This window comes from Nothoprocta perdicaria, unplaced genomic scaffold (assembly GCF_003342845.1).
Source record: "Nothoprocta perdicaria isolate Ctin4 unplaced genomic scaffold, notPer1 scaffold_311, whole genome shotgun sequence".
NCBI classification, from domain to species: Eukaryota; Metazoa; Chordata; class Aves; order Tinamiformes; family Tinamidae; genus Nothoprocta; species Nothoprocta perdicaria.
The window spans coordinates 566,789-583,107 of NW_020455546.1; the positions used below are offsets into that span (position 1 = coordinate 566,789).

The 16,319-nt window shown below is 41.8% G+C and overlaps 1 protein-coding gene across 2 annotated transcripts in view; it reads left to right on the forward strand.

Annotated features, from left to right (window-relative positions):
* FARP1 (FERM, ARH/RhoGEF and pleckstrin domain protein 1) overlaps positions 1-16,319 on the forward strand; it is a 154,740-nt gene that overhangs the window by 104,455 nt on the left and 33,966 nt on the right. For both annotated transcript variants that reach the window (XM_026042710.1, XM_026042711.1), the window contains exons 8-12: positions 1,660-1,755; positions 2,625-2,788; positions 4,496-4,564; positions 5,337-5,412; positions 6,684-6,924. In XM_026042710.1, the coding sequence (XP_025898495.1) occupies positions 1,660-1,755; positions 2,625-2,788; positions 4,496-4,564; positions 5,337-5,412; positions 6,684-6,924 (646 nt within the window). The remainder of the gene's footprint in view (positions 1-1,659; positions 1,756-2,624; positions 2,789-4,495; positions 4,565-5,336; positions 5,413-6,683; positions 6,925-16,319) is intronic.

Consider the following 16,319-nt stretch of genomic DNA (forward strand, 5'->3'; position numbering starts at 1 on the left):
TACCTGTAGGCCCTTCCCCAACTTCCCCCACAGTATTTTACATCAGCTGGATTTGCAGGTTTCAAAAGCTTGTAAGTTAGGACGTTGCCTTACAGCTGAAAGCAGATTCCCACTCAAAATAGCATGGGCCTCACTGGGTCTTAGCAGACAGCTGGGATGCCTCCAAAGAGATGTAGCTGCCAGCTGAGGCCCAAGGCCTGATTTATAAAGCTCTACAGCTCAGTTATCTCCTCTTGTTCACAGTCCTAACGTAGTTCAGGCAGCTTTCTGTAGGACTTGYGAGAAAGCTTGGAAATTCTGCTGGATCGAGTTCCAAGACTGAACACTGTGATGGGATCTCTTAAGCTTTGTCCTTCTGTTTTGACTCCRGCAGTTGGAGTTTGGTAGTAGGCTTACGGGTTTGTTTCCATGGGGCAGGAGGTGTGTGTGCATCTTTTTTATTGTGGATATAACTGAGAGAAACTGCTACAGCAAGTCTTGTAAGAGCAGCATCAAGGAAAATGGAAGTTTCCTCACAGATGGCATTAGCGTTGCCCACACAGACTTTTTTTAAACCCAGCCACTTATTTAGGAATTGGTAGTGGCGCTGCTGAATTCTCCAGGGGAGGTTAATTATAAAATTCATAGACAGCAGGGATGGACTTAGCAGGGATAATCACACTGCTGGTACTCCTACACCCCTCTGGTGATGAAGCCCAAATCAATAGGCACTTGTGTATTTAGCCATCCTGTAGTAGCTCGTCTTTGAAATGTCTGTGACGTCTGGGCATGTTTGTATTGAACTCTTTATTGAACAAGCTGGTGTAACTATTGGTTTAGAGAAATACCTCAAATTCTAACAGATCARTAATTGGACTTGTGGGTTAAATGATGCCGTGTCTGGGAGTCACAGAGCGTTTTGGAGAGGATCCTCCAGGATTTCTCAGGCATGCTGTTCGCTTCAGAAGTTTTTGCCTCTTCAGGTAAACAGGAAGTAATTTATTTAGTTTTCTTTCAATTCTGTTGCTCCCTATGAAAGATCAGGTTTTACAGTTGCTGCTTTTTTTTTTCAGTTCACTGATATTTGAAGGGATGTTCATTTTGCTATGCAAACAGGTAGATAGGAAAGAAATCTGTCAGATCAACATGAGGTGACCATTGTTGGTTGTCTGGATTCCCTGCATTCTCTGTAGCTGATGCAGAGAAGAGGCTCCTCTGGCAGGTGATGTAGTTCACTGGAAATCTGAGTCTTCCTTTGGAGATGTGCTTTATCTCTGGCAGCTGTATAGGAAGCCTAGGAGCTTAGGGTTCCCAGCCGCATATCACACACCCTTGGAAGCTTCTGCACCATGCAAGAAAGGGGATTTTTTTGCCTGAATACTGGAACAAGGTAACATAGTCTGGCAAAGGCTGGGCCTCCCTGTTCTGTGCCGTGATACTGGATTAGAAACYTTTTTGTCAAATCACTGTACTTCTAGCCCTAAATATCTGCCTTYGGTCACACCTCCAGATCCTTAAGGTTAAAAACGTGTTTGCCGTATCAGAGTAAGAATGATAAGAAATATCATAATGGCAAGTGAAGTGAACAGCTAATTAATGTATTACCAACTTTCCTTGGTGGTTTAGATTTCTGCATTCGTATCTGGAATGCTTAAAGTCTGCTGGCTTTGTCCTCTCTAGGGTCACACCAAGATCAATGCCTTCAACTGGGCTAAGGTTCGAAAGCTGAGCTTCAAGAGGAAACGTTTTCTTATCAAGCTACGGCCTGATGTGAATGTAAGTCCTTGCTAGGAATTGTTAAATATGGAGGAGAGGTTATTTGGTAAATATTTATAAAAATACATATTTTGAGGAAATATTTACMAAATAATCTCTCCTCCATATTATAAAAATACGTATTTTGAGTGATATTTTTGAGTGTCAGTGGTGGCCAGTGACAGGACAAGGGGCAGTGGGTACAAGCTGCAACACAGGCTGCAATGTGAGGAGGAACTTCTTTGCTGTGAGGGTGCCAGAGCCCTGGCACAGGCTGCCCAGGGAGGCTGTGGAGTCTCCTTTGCTGGAGATCTTCCCAACCCGCCTGGATGCCGCCCTGTGCCCYGTGCTCTGGGTGTCCCTGCTGGAGCAGGGGGTTGGACTGAATGATCTCGAGAGGTCCCTTCCAACCTTAAATATTCTGTGATTTTCTAATTCTGTAATCTCAAGATTTTTAAATTAATTTCATAATTTCTCAGTTGGCATGTTAATTCATGTATCATACTGGGTACTCAGATGAGCAATCCTAGCAATGGAGATGCAAGCGGAATGTCACAAAGTCTTCTTGTGACTGCTTTCTTGGTACTGAATTGGGTTCTTAAGCTATTGTTTGCAAACTACCTCAACATGTTAAGCCCCCCTTAGCATGTCAATATCTCTGTTTTTTTCTCTGTCATACTGGCAATGAAAGGAAGTTGGAGCCATAGCTTAGATGTTGCCTGACAGATCAGTGATGTCTCAAAGAGAGAAGGAAAAGGCCTCCTAAGCCTGGAAGCCAATGGATCAGAAGAACATGGGTTTTTTTGTAGCACGACACCTGTTCTSTCAGTGCATCTCTGTAATGTGTGTTGCTTGCTTGTTGACGTTGCAAATGATTTCTCATCTTTCAGAGCTCGTTCCAGGATACCCTGGAGTTCCTTATGGCTAGTCGAGATTTCTGCAAGTCTTTCTGGAAGATCTGTGTGGAACATCATGCCTTCTTCAGGCTTTTTGAGGAGCCTAAACCAAAGCCTAAACCTGTTCTTTTTTCTAGAGGTTCATCATTTAGGTTCAGGTGAGATCTGCTTTCTTTGGTTTACTTTTGAAAGTTTCAGTTTACTCCTTTATATTTTCTGTTGATTTTCTCATCCTCAATAATACAGAAAAGACTATGGAGGAAAAAAAAAAAAGGAATTTTCTGATAGCCATTGCAAAGCAGCTTTCCAGAGGGAGGATATTTTTTCCAGCTGTTTTCAGATAACAAAATGCACCTGAGTGCTAAAGCAGTGCAACTTGCAACTCTGACRCTCTCCAGCTTCCCTCTGTTCAGGGAGAAGTCTTTTCTCTCATTGCATTTTCATTCTGTGGCCCTGTGGTAAACCCATCCATGTGCAATTAAGAGCAGTGTCTTTATGCTAAGACTTTCATGCCTGCAAAAGATTTATGTGAGATGGCTGCCTGTGCTTGGACAAGGTAGACAAGGTCTACTTGTGAAATTGTGAATGTCAGAAAGGAAAAAGAAAATCCTTTTATGCATTTTTTGGGGGGGAAGCTGATATAAGATGACCAGCCAGAAAAGCTCTTTGCTGAAATAAAGCATCTCTGCACTAAGTACAATTCGTGATGTACAAACATCATTGAGTTTAGCATAGGCCTTAATAAACACTGTAATGCTGACAGATGATTGCATCTAGCATTCAAGGGGTTTTACAATGTGTATTGGTTCAGATTTTCCAAAATCTGAATCTTCTTGGCTTATATGCAAAGTCAAAAACTCTAGCAGTTCGATGCAAGTATCTAGTAGACATGGCCATRCTAAATGTCTGCCAGCTTTCTATTTCCTGCCTGCAAAGTAGCTTGTTTAATATGCAAGGACCTATGTTTGGGCTAAATCGTAATGTAAATTTAGTTACTGACAGAGTAAATAATAGAAAAATATAGGGGCRTTCAGCTTACCTTCTGCTTTGGAGAACAGGTTTTGACCACATCCTGCATTCGCTGTAATCTGTGTTGAGTAGCTTGGTAACTTTTTCCAAGCCTCACAATGATTATTACGTAAAAGCCTACAAGGAATGGGAAAGGATTTGGTTCTCTATTGAACATCCTTGGTTTGCTTTACTGCTTTCAATTCCTTTTGGAGTACATCTTTGCACAGTAGGAAGTGATGGGTTTTCTGACAACTTTTTGGCTTATAGGAGAAGGGGAGGGAGTGATTTGCAGCCTAAATTTCTGCAGAAAAAGTTTTGTGCTTTTAGTGGGTGTCTTTAATATTAGCAGCTGAGCCATGAAATGCATTTCAGCTCTTTTCCCCTTAGTTGCAGGTTTTAGTGAAATTGTGGGTAATATTTGATTCTAAATAGGATTTGGGAATGCTTTTTGTTCATGGGAAGAAAATTTAGCCCAAGTTTCCCTTTCTGTTGTGGGCTATAATCAGCTATAAAGGGCACACAGTGGAATTCAGATGGTTCTGAAATGACATCAAAAGGTACCTCTATACCAAAAAAAGATGCAAGTCACATGCAGAGAGATCTTTTAAAAAATGGGTTTCTATCATGGTCAGCTTCCTTTGCAGGTTGCATGAGTTGCAGCTGAGAGAAATATTATTCTGGTTGCTGTGACTCCATAGGACGTAGCCTGAATCGATGGATTGTTAGTTTACCCAGCAGGGACCCATAAAGAGTTGCAGACCACATACGTGTCTACGATGACTAGGTGATACACTATATTAAATGTGACAGACTTTTTTTTTCAGACTGATGGCTTAACTGTGTCTTTCTTCTAGTGGCCGGACTCAGAAGCAAGTCCTTGACTATGTTAAAGAAGGAGGGCACAAAAAAGTACAGTTTGAAAGGTGAGAGAAAGCTAAATGAACTAGTCTGATATTACTCTGATAGTCTAATTAAAGAAGAGTGGTCTTTTCCATTTACTTATATTCTAAGAGCTTGGCACAAGCCTAAGCAAGAATACTTTTTTGCTAATTTGGCAGTTCGTCACTAATATAATATCCCCTTTGTCCTAAATATTTTGACAGAAGTTGGCATGACCTATATTTTACTTAAAATCTATAGTCTTCAATGTGTTTTTCAGCAGTGAGCACCCTGCTGTTGCAGGTAACTTCTTACTCCCRTATTGACTTGCACCATCTTCAGTTGGATGTGATTAATCTATGTGAACTGAAAATGTGAAACCTTTTTAAGTAAAAAAGAGAATAAAAGGGAAATAACAGAAAAAGGCATAGCCTACCTCAAGAAGGAGATCTCTAGGGAAGGCTTCCAACTTAACTTGCTAAAGCCASTTTTGTCCAAACTCATCTTGCTCATGGTCAAATGAAAGTTATAGTGAAAATGTACTAAAGACCCTGACAACAGTTTATGCTTATGACTCATGTTCTGCTTCAGTGCCCTTCCCTTCTCTTGCAGTGGCATATTTGTGATGTGCAGTACAGTTAGATTTTACCAAAAAAAAAAAAAAAAAACTGCTGATCTGTTAATCTGTTTCAGGGGCAAACTTTTGTGAAAGTTACTGTTGAGAGCTTTAGCTTTTCAAGGAGATGTTTCTCTTGCTGCCTGTTGATGAAAAACCTGAGATGTCTGCTTACTGTGTTTTTCTTTTTTTTCCCTCAGGAAGCACAGCAAGATTCATTCCATCAGGAGTCTGACTGCACAGCCTTCAGAACAGCATTCAGAGGTGCCAAAACAAGTCAGTGATGTGATGAAACCCTGGCTGATGCCTTTTAAGCATTTCTTGATAGATTACTGTCTGTCAATTGGTGTTTTGAAAACTGGGAAGCACAGATTTTTCTGCTCACTTCCATTTAACTGGGAGCTCAGGAGCCCTGGGTGCAAGAAGTTTTAACTTCTGCAAGTGGAGCAGATTCATTTCCATTACAGAAAAAAAGATGCTTCCAGATGACAAGCACAAACAGTGAGCTTGTCTGAGCTGAACTAGTGACCATCTAAAAAAATGCAATCCACAGTCTTAATGCTGGGGTCCAGGTTGTCACTGGTGGTTGTGTCAGAGGAAGAGGTTAATTCTTTTCCTCAGTAGATGAGTCTTCACTGCCCCACTTGTGTTAACCTGAGGGAAGAGATATTTTCTCAAAGTAATTGTTGTTGTGAACTTTTAAAACATTATCTTTGGTGGATGCCAAGTGTAAAATGTTTTTGTCTTATATTAATAGCTGTTATGTGTTAGGAGTTGCTGCTGAGGATCCTCATGCAGGTGAGGCTGCAGTGACTCCATGTTCCTAGGTCAGGCAGTGGTGAGACTGAACACATATTCCCAGTATTCTCTAGCTATCTCAATCCTGAAGAAATTCAGAGAATTCTGCCACAAATACATCCTGTTTCACAGATCTTTTAACATTTTGTAACTTCTAAGACAAGCTCAGGGGGAGAAAATAAAGTTGTCAGGCAGGTGCAGCATTTCAACTTGCTGAAAAGCAAGCCGRGAATGACTGGCCGGTCACTGCAGTGGCTGAATGCTGGGCTGTTTAGAAGTCTGCACAGGGCCCTTTGGGCTTTTTTAGTGTATGCAAGGAGGCTGTGCAGTATTTATCTCATATGTTTATCTTACTTCTCCCTTCGGTTTCTCGGAGGAATGCAAACAGGTTAATATTCAGTGGTGATGGCAGCATTAGGGCATGGAACCATCTCAATACCCCTTTTTACATATCACTGCATTCTGCCTCCCTTATCTTCCTTTTACTTAGTTTATATTTTTTTTCCCCATAATCTGTTCTTCAAGATCAGAGACCTGGGCTTCTGTTGTTTACCTCATTTTGAGGCTTGGATTACTACCTCTGTTTTCAAGATATACCTATGTCGCTGCAATAGGCATTGCACAATGCTGGTGTGTAATTACACAGCACCTCTTCCCTCTGGCTCCCTTCCCTTCCACCCCACTTCTCTCCCATCCCATCCCTCCCTCCCATGTTGTCTCCCTTTGCCTTCCCTTCTTTATCTTTCCAGAGCTCTAGCTTTGCCTTTGGAGATGACAATGATGCCACAGCAGTGCAGAGCTGCCGGCAAGGGAAGGAAATGAAAGCTTCTACAGAAGACACTGGACAACGCAGGAGCCCTTCCTTGAAGAAGAGCCCAAAGGAAAGCAGAAAGGTGGATGGAGCAGTGGTGTCAACAGCGGAGGAAGAAGAGGAGATTACTAAGGACAAGATGCAGCAGAACAAACCTCAGTCGCAGCAACCAAGCACAGGTCCAGCTTCCAGGGCTGCTCATGGCAGCAGCACCTCCATTCCTTTCATTGACTGCAGTGATGTAGATAGCGAGTATGATCTCCTCAGAGGACAAATAACCCGGTCATATTCCCAAACAAATGACAATTATGAGGGTGATTTGACCAGTGGTGCCTATATTCACTATAGAGATGAAAATCGCAATAGAAATAGGTATAGGGATTCCTCGGCCTCTATAAAGTCTTCCCAGTATCTCTCTGAAGAGTACCTTGATGAGAACACAGCTAATCTCAGCTTCTACACTGGGGGAAGCCCCAGGATGCCAAGGCACAGCTCGCTGGTTGATGAACTCTTTAGAGAGCCAGGGAGCCGTAGCCCACTGGCCACTCCGTTGTCTCCCAGTAGCAAAGGGTCAAGCCCTAACATGAGCCTGAGTAGAACTGGCTCTCAGGGTTATGTCTCAGAGAACGGGCATGACTGCAAGGCAAGGCCCGGGGAGGAGGACAGCTATGCCGGTGGCTGCCGTGAGTATGGCAGATATTCTCCAGGTTCTCAACGGCCTCATGTTCAGAAAATCCCAAATCGTTGCAATAAGTCGGGGACGGACCCGTTTATCCTGAGCCAGATATCCTCAACTCCCGGGCAGGAGTACAGGTCAGAGAGACACTGCAAAGGAGGCAGCATGATTAAAATGTCTTCTCCCGAAGGCAAAGTGATGGCCAACGGTCTGCCAGGTGGGGGACAGGCCAAGCAGAGCCCGGTCATCCAGTCGTTGCATGCCAGTGGTGTGATGGATCACATGGCTGCAATCCAGATGATGGAGGGCTCCACCAGCAGCGGGACAGAATCTAGCGATTCCGACTCGGAAATCATTAACCCTTTCACTCACCCTCTGGTGTTTGGAAACCCCATCGTGCTGAGTTCCTCTCCCATGCCTAGAAATAAGTACTCCTTTGGAAGCCTTCAGCTGGAGGAGGAGGTAGAGGAGGATGTGTCTGTTGGCCTCAGTGATGAAGATGGTGTGCAGGTCTTCAGCTGCTAGGGACTGGGGCAATATGAGATCACTGAAAACCATGATTGCTCATTAGACCAATTGCTTTTTCTGGGACTGGTGAAAAGTGGCCAGACTGTAAAATCTAAGAGCATGGGCTATTGTAAACGTTACTGCCCTTTTGGCCAGCCACAGGAAAGGGGTACTAGAAGTACAATAGTCAGGATGAGTCTCAGTGAAGCTTAACAGTTATTTATCCCCTCTGAAGGCCAGGAGAGGGGTGGAAATAGTGACAGATTTAGTTACTTTTGTAGTACATTATGGTTAGGTAGGACTTTATACATTTCTTTTTTATATTACGTCATTTTTAGGTATATGCTATAGCTTCTTTGACACTTGACTGGTTATTTTAACAAAACAAAAACAAAATGAACTAGGGACATTGTGCTCCTTTGTGAGCCTCGTACGTTTTTTTTTTTCTCTCTTCTACAAGGAGAGATGTTCATGAGTGCCTCAAAAAAGTCAAGGAAAAACACCAAGGTATGGCCAAATGCAGGCAGCTTGATATTCAAGGCCAGGGCTTGCAGAAACCCTTAACATCTTAAATCTTTTCGTGGCACAAATGTCTTTGGTCTGCTCATTTTCATAATCCATTTTATAACCTAACTTGATGAAGATTTAAGCTAGCCATGTATACGGGCACAATAATAGTATTGGCTTTTTATGTAGCAGGCTCAACAGGCCAATTTTGGTAAGGGAGACTGTGAAATTCTAAATTCTGCTCAGGCAAGACAGAGAATATGAAAGATACAATTCACGTGAAATAAAATGTAGACTGAAACCATTCTAATTGAGAGTGGTTTGGGTACAATTTGCAAGGCAATCCTTTCTCTCTTTTGTCAGGAGGGTATGAAGATTAATTACGAGAGGGTTGCTTTGCCTTTTATCCCCCTCATTTGTTCAGTGGTATTATTCACAGAGATATCAAAGTTCCATTGTGGGTGATTTTGGGTGGGGGTTTGGATGTGGTCGCTGGTAGACTTCTTCATTTCTTTGATCATGAAAAATCTTTATCTGTATAAGATCCAATTAGTCTGTCATAGGCTATTCTTTTTAATAATGCCACCTCATAAATTTTTCATCCCCAAAGAGAGACAAAGAACTATGTAACTAACTCTCATCTAGGCTGATTGTCTTGAGTACTRTATGTAGAGTAACTAGATTTTGGCACAGGTACTGAAAGACAGAGAGGAGGCTAATTATATGAAAATCTCATTTTCGCAGTCTAAAAATACAGAGCAGCTAAGGCTATATCCTGATAAAATCTGATCCTGTTTTCTCTGACTTGATTATCAAGAAAATGCAGAGAAAAGGTCTCCTGTATGGTGTCCTGCAGYAATTACAGCTGGGAGACGAGATGTGCTCTTTACCACTGGCCTTATTTTTGTATGTTTTATATAAATTGAGATTTTTAAGTGATGAACAACAGCACTGAATGAACAGCAGGTCACTTGCAGTGACCTGAATCATGCAGTAATGATGAATCCACCCACATGAATTTTGATGAAGTCCAGGTACAGGACTTTGTAAATTGAGACAATATAAAATTTTCAAGATTGTTTTTGCAAAACTAAGAAAACAAGAAGTCCTTTTAATTTTTCTAATGCCTTGGTCTATGCACACTTTAACAGAGTTTAATCTGAATGAAGGATATTTAAAAAGATACTTATAGTAGTCTAGGCATGTTTTGTTATATACTTTACATTTTTTTGCAGTAAAATATATCTTTGTGTAAATATAAGTTTTAATGTGATCACCTATGTGAGTGCGTTGACTTCCCTTAAAGATTAGATACCTCAACTTTAAATAGGAATGATTATAAGGCATTTCTTTTGACAGTGTTGTTTTGGTGATAGGGAACATGTCCTGAGTTCCTGTAGTTAAAAGCATGAATCTAGAAACAGAGAAATGGATAATGAGGAATAAGGCTTGCTTGTATATGATTTTAAAAGAAGATGGTTTGTGTTTGGGGCTTAGAATAGCTGTAAAATACTTGCCTTGAACTTCTGAATATTTAAGATGAAATATAGGCATGGGGAGTGTATGCATGAGTCTCCTGGGGTTTTTTTTGCTGACTCTATAGCAAAAATACCAGTAGTTACATTATGCAGTAAAGTAATAGTGGACACATGCATTAATAATTGCTTTGTTAGCTGGTAGAATTAGAGCTTAAGTAATGGTCTTTCAACAAAAGGATTCTTGTTTCTRGTCTTGTTTCTGCTGCTTAAGAAGAACAGATTTCAGATTGTTTGGATTTAAGTGAATAGGAAACTTGTAGGTGACATTTACTATTTTGTATCCTTTCAAATACAGTTTTATTGCCTGCTTTTTATTCTCTCATATGCCTGCAAAGAAAATGAAGTTATTATTTTACAAGAACAGATCTGCTGGTAGTTGGAGTTAGCTTAGTTTCTMATAGTGTCTCAACAGCTTCTTTGAATATTATCTTCAAAAAATGGAAAATGAGGATTTTTCTCCAACTATTTGTTGTCATGTGGCATTTTTTCCAATTTCACATGTTTAAGTGTTTGTAGTTTCAACACGTGTGGGATTCTTCCAGTTGAAGAAGAAATGTTTTGTAAATTACATGGGAAGTCAGTTAATTTAGGATGAATCATTCTGCAGCATTCTTATGCCACTGAAGTTCAGTTTAATATCATTAGACAAGCATTTAATTAAAACCAGTCTGTGGGCCAAATTCCTCCACCAGACATGTGGTTCATATCTGGGGGCTTGCCAGGAATGGTAGGGAGAGAGCAGTTTTACATTGACATTTTCACGTAGGATCAGGTCCCTCAGAATTAATTGGTGAGTTTGTTTCTGTGGGAGAAATAAAGCCAGACCTTAGAGGGAAGAGTGGAAACCTTTGGGGTGAGACTGCGGCTGAGATGGGGGAGTTCATGTTATTCTAGTTCACAAAGCACACACGAGGAGAGGAGCCTGTCAGTTCACGTTAATCACTGCAGGCATTGATTAATCTGCACCCCCTGGTTAATGTGCCTGGTTTGAGCATACGTGGCTCTCGACTGTAGCAGAAGAATTAATAGCCCTGGTGAAAGACTTTGTTCTTCCCATCGATTTCTGTGGATTTGGGGTGTTGCTGATGGTACTCACAAATCAGCCTTCTAAATCTTTCATTTTAAGTGAAAGAATTAGCTTTTAAGTCGCAGACTCTAGAAATGCGTGCGTATCCTTAGGCAGCGGCTACAAATAGGGAACCGAATCCCAGCGAGATTTAGCAGCTCGGTGTCCTCTGAATGAGAAGTCCTGGAGCCACCCATCTCCTGTCTTCCAGAGGACTTGCAGGAAGCCTCTTCTGGGCTGCCAAGGCTGCCTAACACTGTACTGAGCCATGGGTGAGGAGACATAATGTGCAGGTGCAATTAGCAAAAATAATTGCAACTGCAATTAGCTGCAATTAGCAAAAACAATGTGTGGATGTAAGCAGCAATTTTGGCGGTGGATGATCCTCCCATTCTTTCTCTGCTCTCCTATGTCCTTGAGCACATTCACTGCTGCAGTGAGAAGGAAAAGTCACGTGAGATGGTTTTAAACTTTCTCCAGCTAACCAGCAGCTCAAATGCACTGTGTCACTTCGGGTCTTCTTCTGTAGTTTCTCCTCATATCAGTCCTTCATACAACCTGATCTGTGAAATTTGGGAATCTGTTTGGCTAGATGAAGGAACTTGAGTAGTGATGAGCTGATGCAGGAGGCAGGGATAGGATATTGCTGGCATGGAGTTGAGGATAACCAATACTTGGATAGTCCAGGCTGCACCATTTCAGGTTTAACTAGTTGTTATGCCCTTAGAACTAAGTATTCCTTGTGCATGACAGAGAGGGGTCCTGTCTTGGGATGATCTATGCCTAACACTGCCATTTTCCCAAGGCACCTCTTATTAGACCTGCCTAACATGTACCATCCCATTTACCATTGTAGTGTGTTCTAAATATAAATTATATCAAAGAAAAATATAAGAGAAATTTCTATATGTGAAAAAAAGCCAATATGTAACTGAGAATACATAAATTTTCTGTATTTGCATGTAGCTTAGGTGAGCTATGTAGAGCTGGGATCAGTTGTAAAATAGATAGAACCATAATGAGAGCTKCATGTTCGTAAGCTGAAAAATTAAATCAATCTACTAGTTTATTTCAATATCAAAGGGCATGCAAAATTAGACAATTTTCTCATCAGAGCAGCATCACCAATACTGAACATAATCACCAGAACCAGTGAAGGGTGAAAAAAATGTATTTTGTGAATTAGTTCACTGAGAGAAACAGGATGATCCAACGCCACCAGACTCTTTTCTTGCCCTGAATGTTTGTGTGGCTGGTTTCTGTTTGCACAGATGTTTTTGGAGTAGCTCTTATTAGTTGAAGCAGCTGTATTCATTCTGAAGCAGTAGCACTGGTGCCAGCAGTTCCTGTCTGGCATTTCTATCCGTCCATGCAATTGCCTGGGGGTGACCAGAGAAAGTCAAATGGAAAATGAGGTGGATGGATGTAAAACCTGTTTATTGCTCCTCGTTTTCTTTGCTGAGGAGAAGAGGTGCTTTAAAATCTGTCCTCTTCTGCCTCATGTCAAGCACAAAGGAAACAAAGAAAAGAAGAACAGGAAAATATATTAAATGCACCAAAGATGTCTCACCTTTTTTATTTCCATTTCCTTCACCGTGGAGTGCTTCCTAATCTCTCCCTGAGAGTTTAATACCCCCATGGTTTCCCAGGACACTGGGAGAGCAGGAATTGTAGCAGTTAGTCAAACTGGTGAAACAGTCCTGCTCCTGAATACTGAAAACCCATGACTGAGGTCTCATCAAAATAATCTGTGTGCAAGAAATATGAGTCGTGGCTATTTACATCCCAGTTCTTCAGCAGAAGGAAGGATGTCTGACCTGTGAATTTATTCAAACACCATGTTTATGTAGCTCTGCTCTCATTTATCGTAATGGGGCAGTCAACTGTTATCAGAGATGACATTAGAATGAAATGTTAATTGCAGCAATTTAACTTTAAATGGTGCAAACATTTTTTTTTAATCTTCCTTAATGCTCATCTCTTTTAGTGTAATTTTCTAAGGCAACTTCCATACATTTTTAGTACCTTTTCTACCCTGAGTTAGGGGATCCGTCCTGCTCTCCATACCAAATAGGAAAAACTCTAGATATATGAGAGAAATTAAATCTTCTAGGATGTTTTTAAATACATGTATGCTTTCCTTTGTTAGCAGCTGTGAAAGACAAGCAGTAGAAGAGCTCTCCTTTTGTGAGAAACCCARCTGCTTGTTGGTGTCTCCTACTTGATCGTGATGATTTGGGGATTTCTGATTGTAAGTGGCAGATATATAGCAGCTACCATCAGGAGGTCCCAAAGATCTGACTRACATATAGCTTTTCTCAAATGTGGAGGACAGAGATGACTTTGGCTTCAGTCAGGCTACATGAGGAAAATAAATTTTGCCTATGCTGTAAGGAAGGAAAAGGAAGGAACTTTAAATACAAGGAAATTAAAATTAACAAAGTCTTTCCTATTGTATTTCAGTAGTTACTGTGCTTACTGTGATATGCCTTGGCAAGGGCACATACATTATTTATAAAGGAAACAACTTGTGTGCAACGTATGGATCCTGAACAAAGGCATCTTCTGCATTCTTCCTTCCAATTAGGCTGCATGGTACCATTGATGCTTGAAAATACAAGATTTCCACCTAAAACTCAAAGGCATAGTGTGAACAAAAGGCCTCCTTTAGGTGACATATGTAGCATTTCTTTAAAATATTTCCTCTTCTGTTCCAGGCCTGTGTTCTCTAAAGAGCAAGTAGGATAAGCGAGGTGCTTTGTCTCGTGTGGTTTGTTATTAAAAGCAGTGAGCACTTTCTTTTAAATGTTATGAAGACTGGAAAACCCGTGTGCCTAGCTGAGCTGGGTATTCACAGGCATGTTTTCCACAAGTGTGATTGTAAATAATGGTACTGTTATTACAGTGAAAGAAGTAAAAATATTAGCATCATAAATCTGCATGGCATTATCGTAAATACCCAGTTTGCTCTAGAAAGGTTAGAGTTTTAAGGTGTATTCTTTCCTGATTCTCTCTCTCTMTATATATACATATGTATTCTTTTTGGCCTCTGMAAACCAGTTTCTACTGGTAAAATCCTACTCCAAAGCSAGTAATAATGTGGTTAGCATTGACTGARCATGGAAGGTACAAGGAAGATGAATGCTTTCTGAACAGAGAGCTCTCTGGCTTGTTAAAATTAGATTAGATTCTTCCTCTAAAATGCTGAAAACCTTGTCTTGAGAAGAAAAGAGTTACCTTTTTGCCTTTGATGGTTTACAGCAAGATCAGAGGTAGGTCTTTCTGTTTAGCTCAGTGGATGTCAGAGCTCCCACCTGTTGCTTTTCCGTGAGGCACTCACTATCTTTGATTAGCTGAATTCCTTATTTTTCCCCTTTCCTGCTAAGAAATTCACCCAAACCCACTAACAAAAGCTCATAAGCCTGGCAGTGTTTCACATATCCAGCCCTTTCCTGATTTCTGTGTGTGCACATGCATAGATGTTTTTAGACAAAATCCTGATAGCCAAAATTTGATTTTTAAAATCCAAAGTGCTGGGGACTTCATTCTCATTTTTGTCATTTGTTTAATCCCGCTCAAAGAGAAGCATTTTTTTTTGTTTCATTGTATGCACTGTTTTGTCAGCATGTACCTCTCTGGGAGAAAAAGCCTTTTCAATGTGCTGTCTCGATCCTCCAAGCATGGTGTATCTTCTGTTCCTCGCATTGTTTGGCGCGCTGTCTCAATGTCCTTTTACTGCAGAAATACCTACTTGTATGGGGGGTACCTAATTCCTCTTATTACAGTGATCCTGTCTCCGAGAGCTCCCCTCGCCTCCGAACTGGGGGAAACCCCCCAGCACCCAACCCAGATTGTGAGTTTCCTCCACCACACGGTGCCGAGGAGCTGAGCAGTGAAGGGAGGGTGGGAAAAGCCCTGTTTTCCYGGGGCCTTTGGGCTCCCTTGAGCGCAATTGGGTTGTCCTCCGTGCAGGCTGCCCTCCAGCGAGTCGGGCTGCTGGGGCTTGTGAGCAGGATCACTGCAGGCTCGGGGAGATGTCTTGCTGAAATGGACAGTACCTGCGGCCCGAGCTTACAAGCGGGCTCGAGGCTCCACGCTGGCTTTTCAGGTCTGTTGGGCTGCCGTGTCGCAGTCGCTTAAGGAACCACCCAAACAAACCAGAGCAGCCCTGACCCCGTGTACAGCGCGGGGAAATCCCGCTCCATTTCTGTCTGGAAGGATCAAGGCTAGACAAAGAAGTGATGCCCAGTGACCCTGTACTCTTCCCGGTCTGCAGGGCTCGTTCTTTGTGCTTGAAACCCCACGACAGCCCAATGTAGGCCAGCAGCAGCTACTGTCCACTTCACACTCACCGCTGTCTAATACTGCAGGATGCCAATAAAGCATGGACCTTTATCAACTGCAGAGGTTGCTGGCTACTAAACCGACACCAAGCTTGATGACTATACGAGCATGTCAAGCCATTTAACTGTGTATGCATGGAAGTAATTTTTTATTTATTTTTTTTTTTTTTTTTAATTTTTCCTGTACTGAAGGCTTTTACTCATTCTAACCGGTATTTTGCTGTAAAACTGTTGCGGGTTTAATTGTTCTGTCCGAATGCTGGCTGATGCTTTGTCCTGAAGATGAGGAAATGGGTTCGTTGGAAAGGTGCACTGTTCTCCCAAATCCTTTACTGCCAGCCCTGCCACGGGCACACATTTTGAAGCTGTGAATTCAAAGCAAACCTTTCTGAGCCCTGTGATGTGCCTCCTTGTGCCAGGCAGGGCTRCTGGTTATGTACAACATCGGATCTCTTCCCAAGATGTTTTTCCTTCCTTTTCCTCATCACATTAATGATCGCTGCATTCAGGGATGTTTTTACATGTATTTCTGATTGATGCATAACTGCTTGTCAAGATCTTTCGTCCTAGCAAGCTACATCCAGCCCTACAGCTTGCTTTGTTTAATGGGGAAGAGAAGGGCAGCCTGATGAATTGCTCCCCCTCCAGCTCTCATGGAAGTCAATGGGKGTTTGTCATTGTGTTCCAGGGAAGCAGAAGGGAATCAGCATCCACAGTCTTGGCTAGTTCAGCAGCACTACTGTGCCTGGTTCATGGCTGGGGAGATAGAAGAGGCACCCTTAACTGAACTTTCCAATCTAAGATTCTTCAGTTATCTGAAAAGTACTTATAAAAACTACTGACACTTTACCCCAGTGTTATTTGTCCCCATGTCGTTCTGTATTATGTCTGTGAGCAAACATTTTATGTAAAGTGTAGAGGTATGCAACCAATGTGA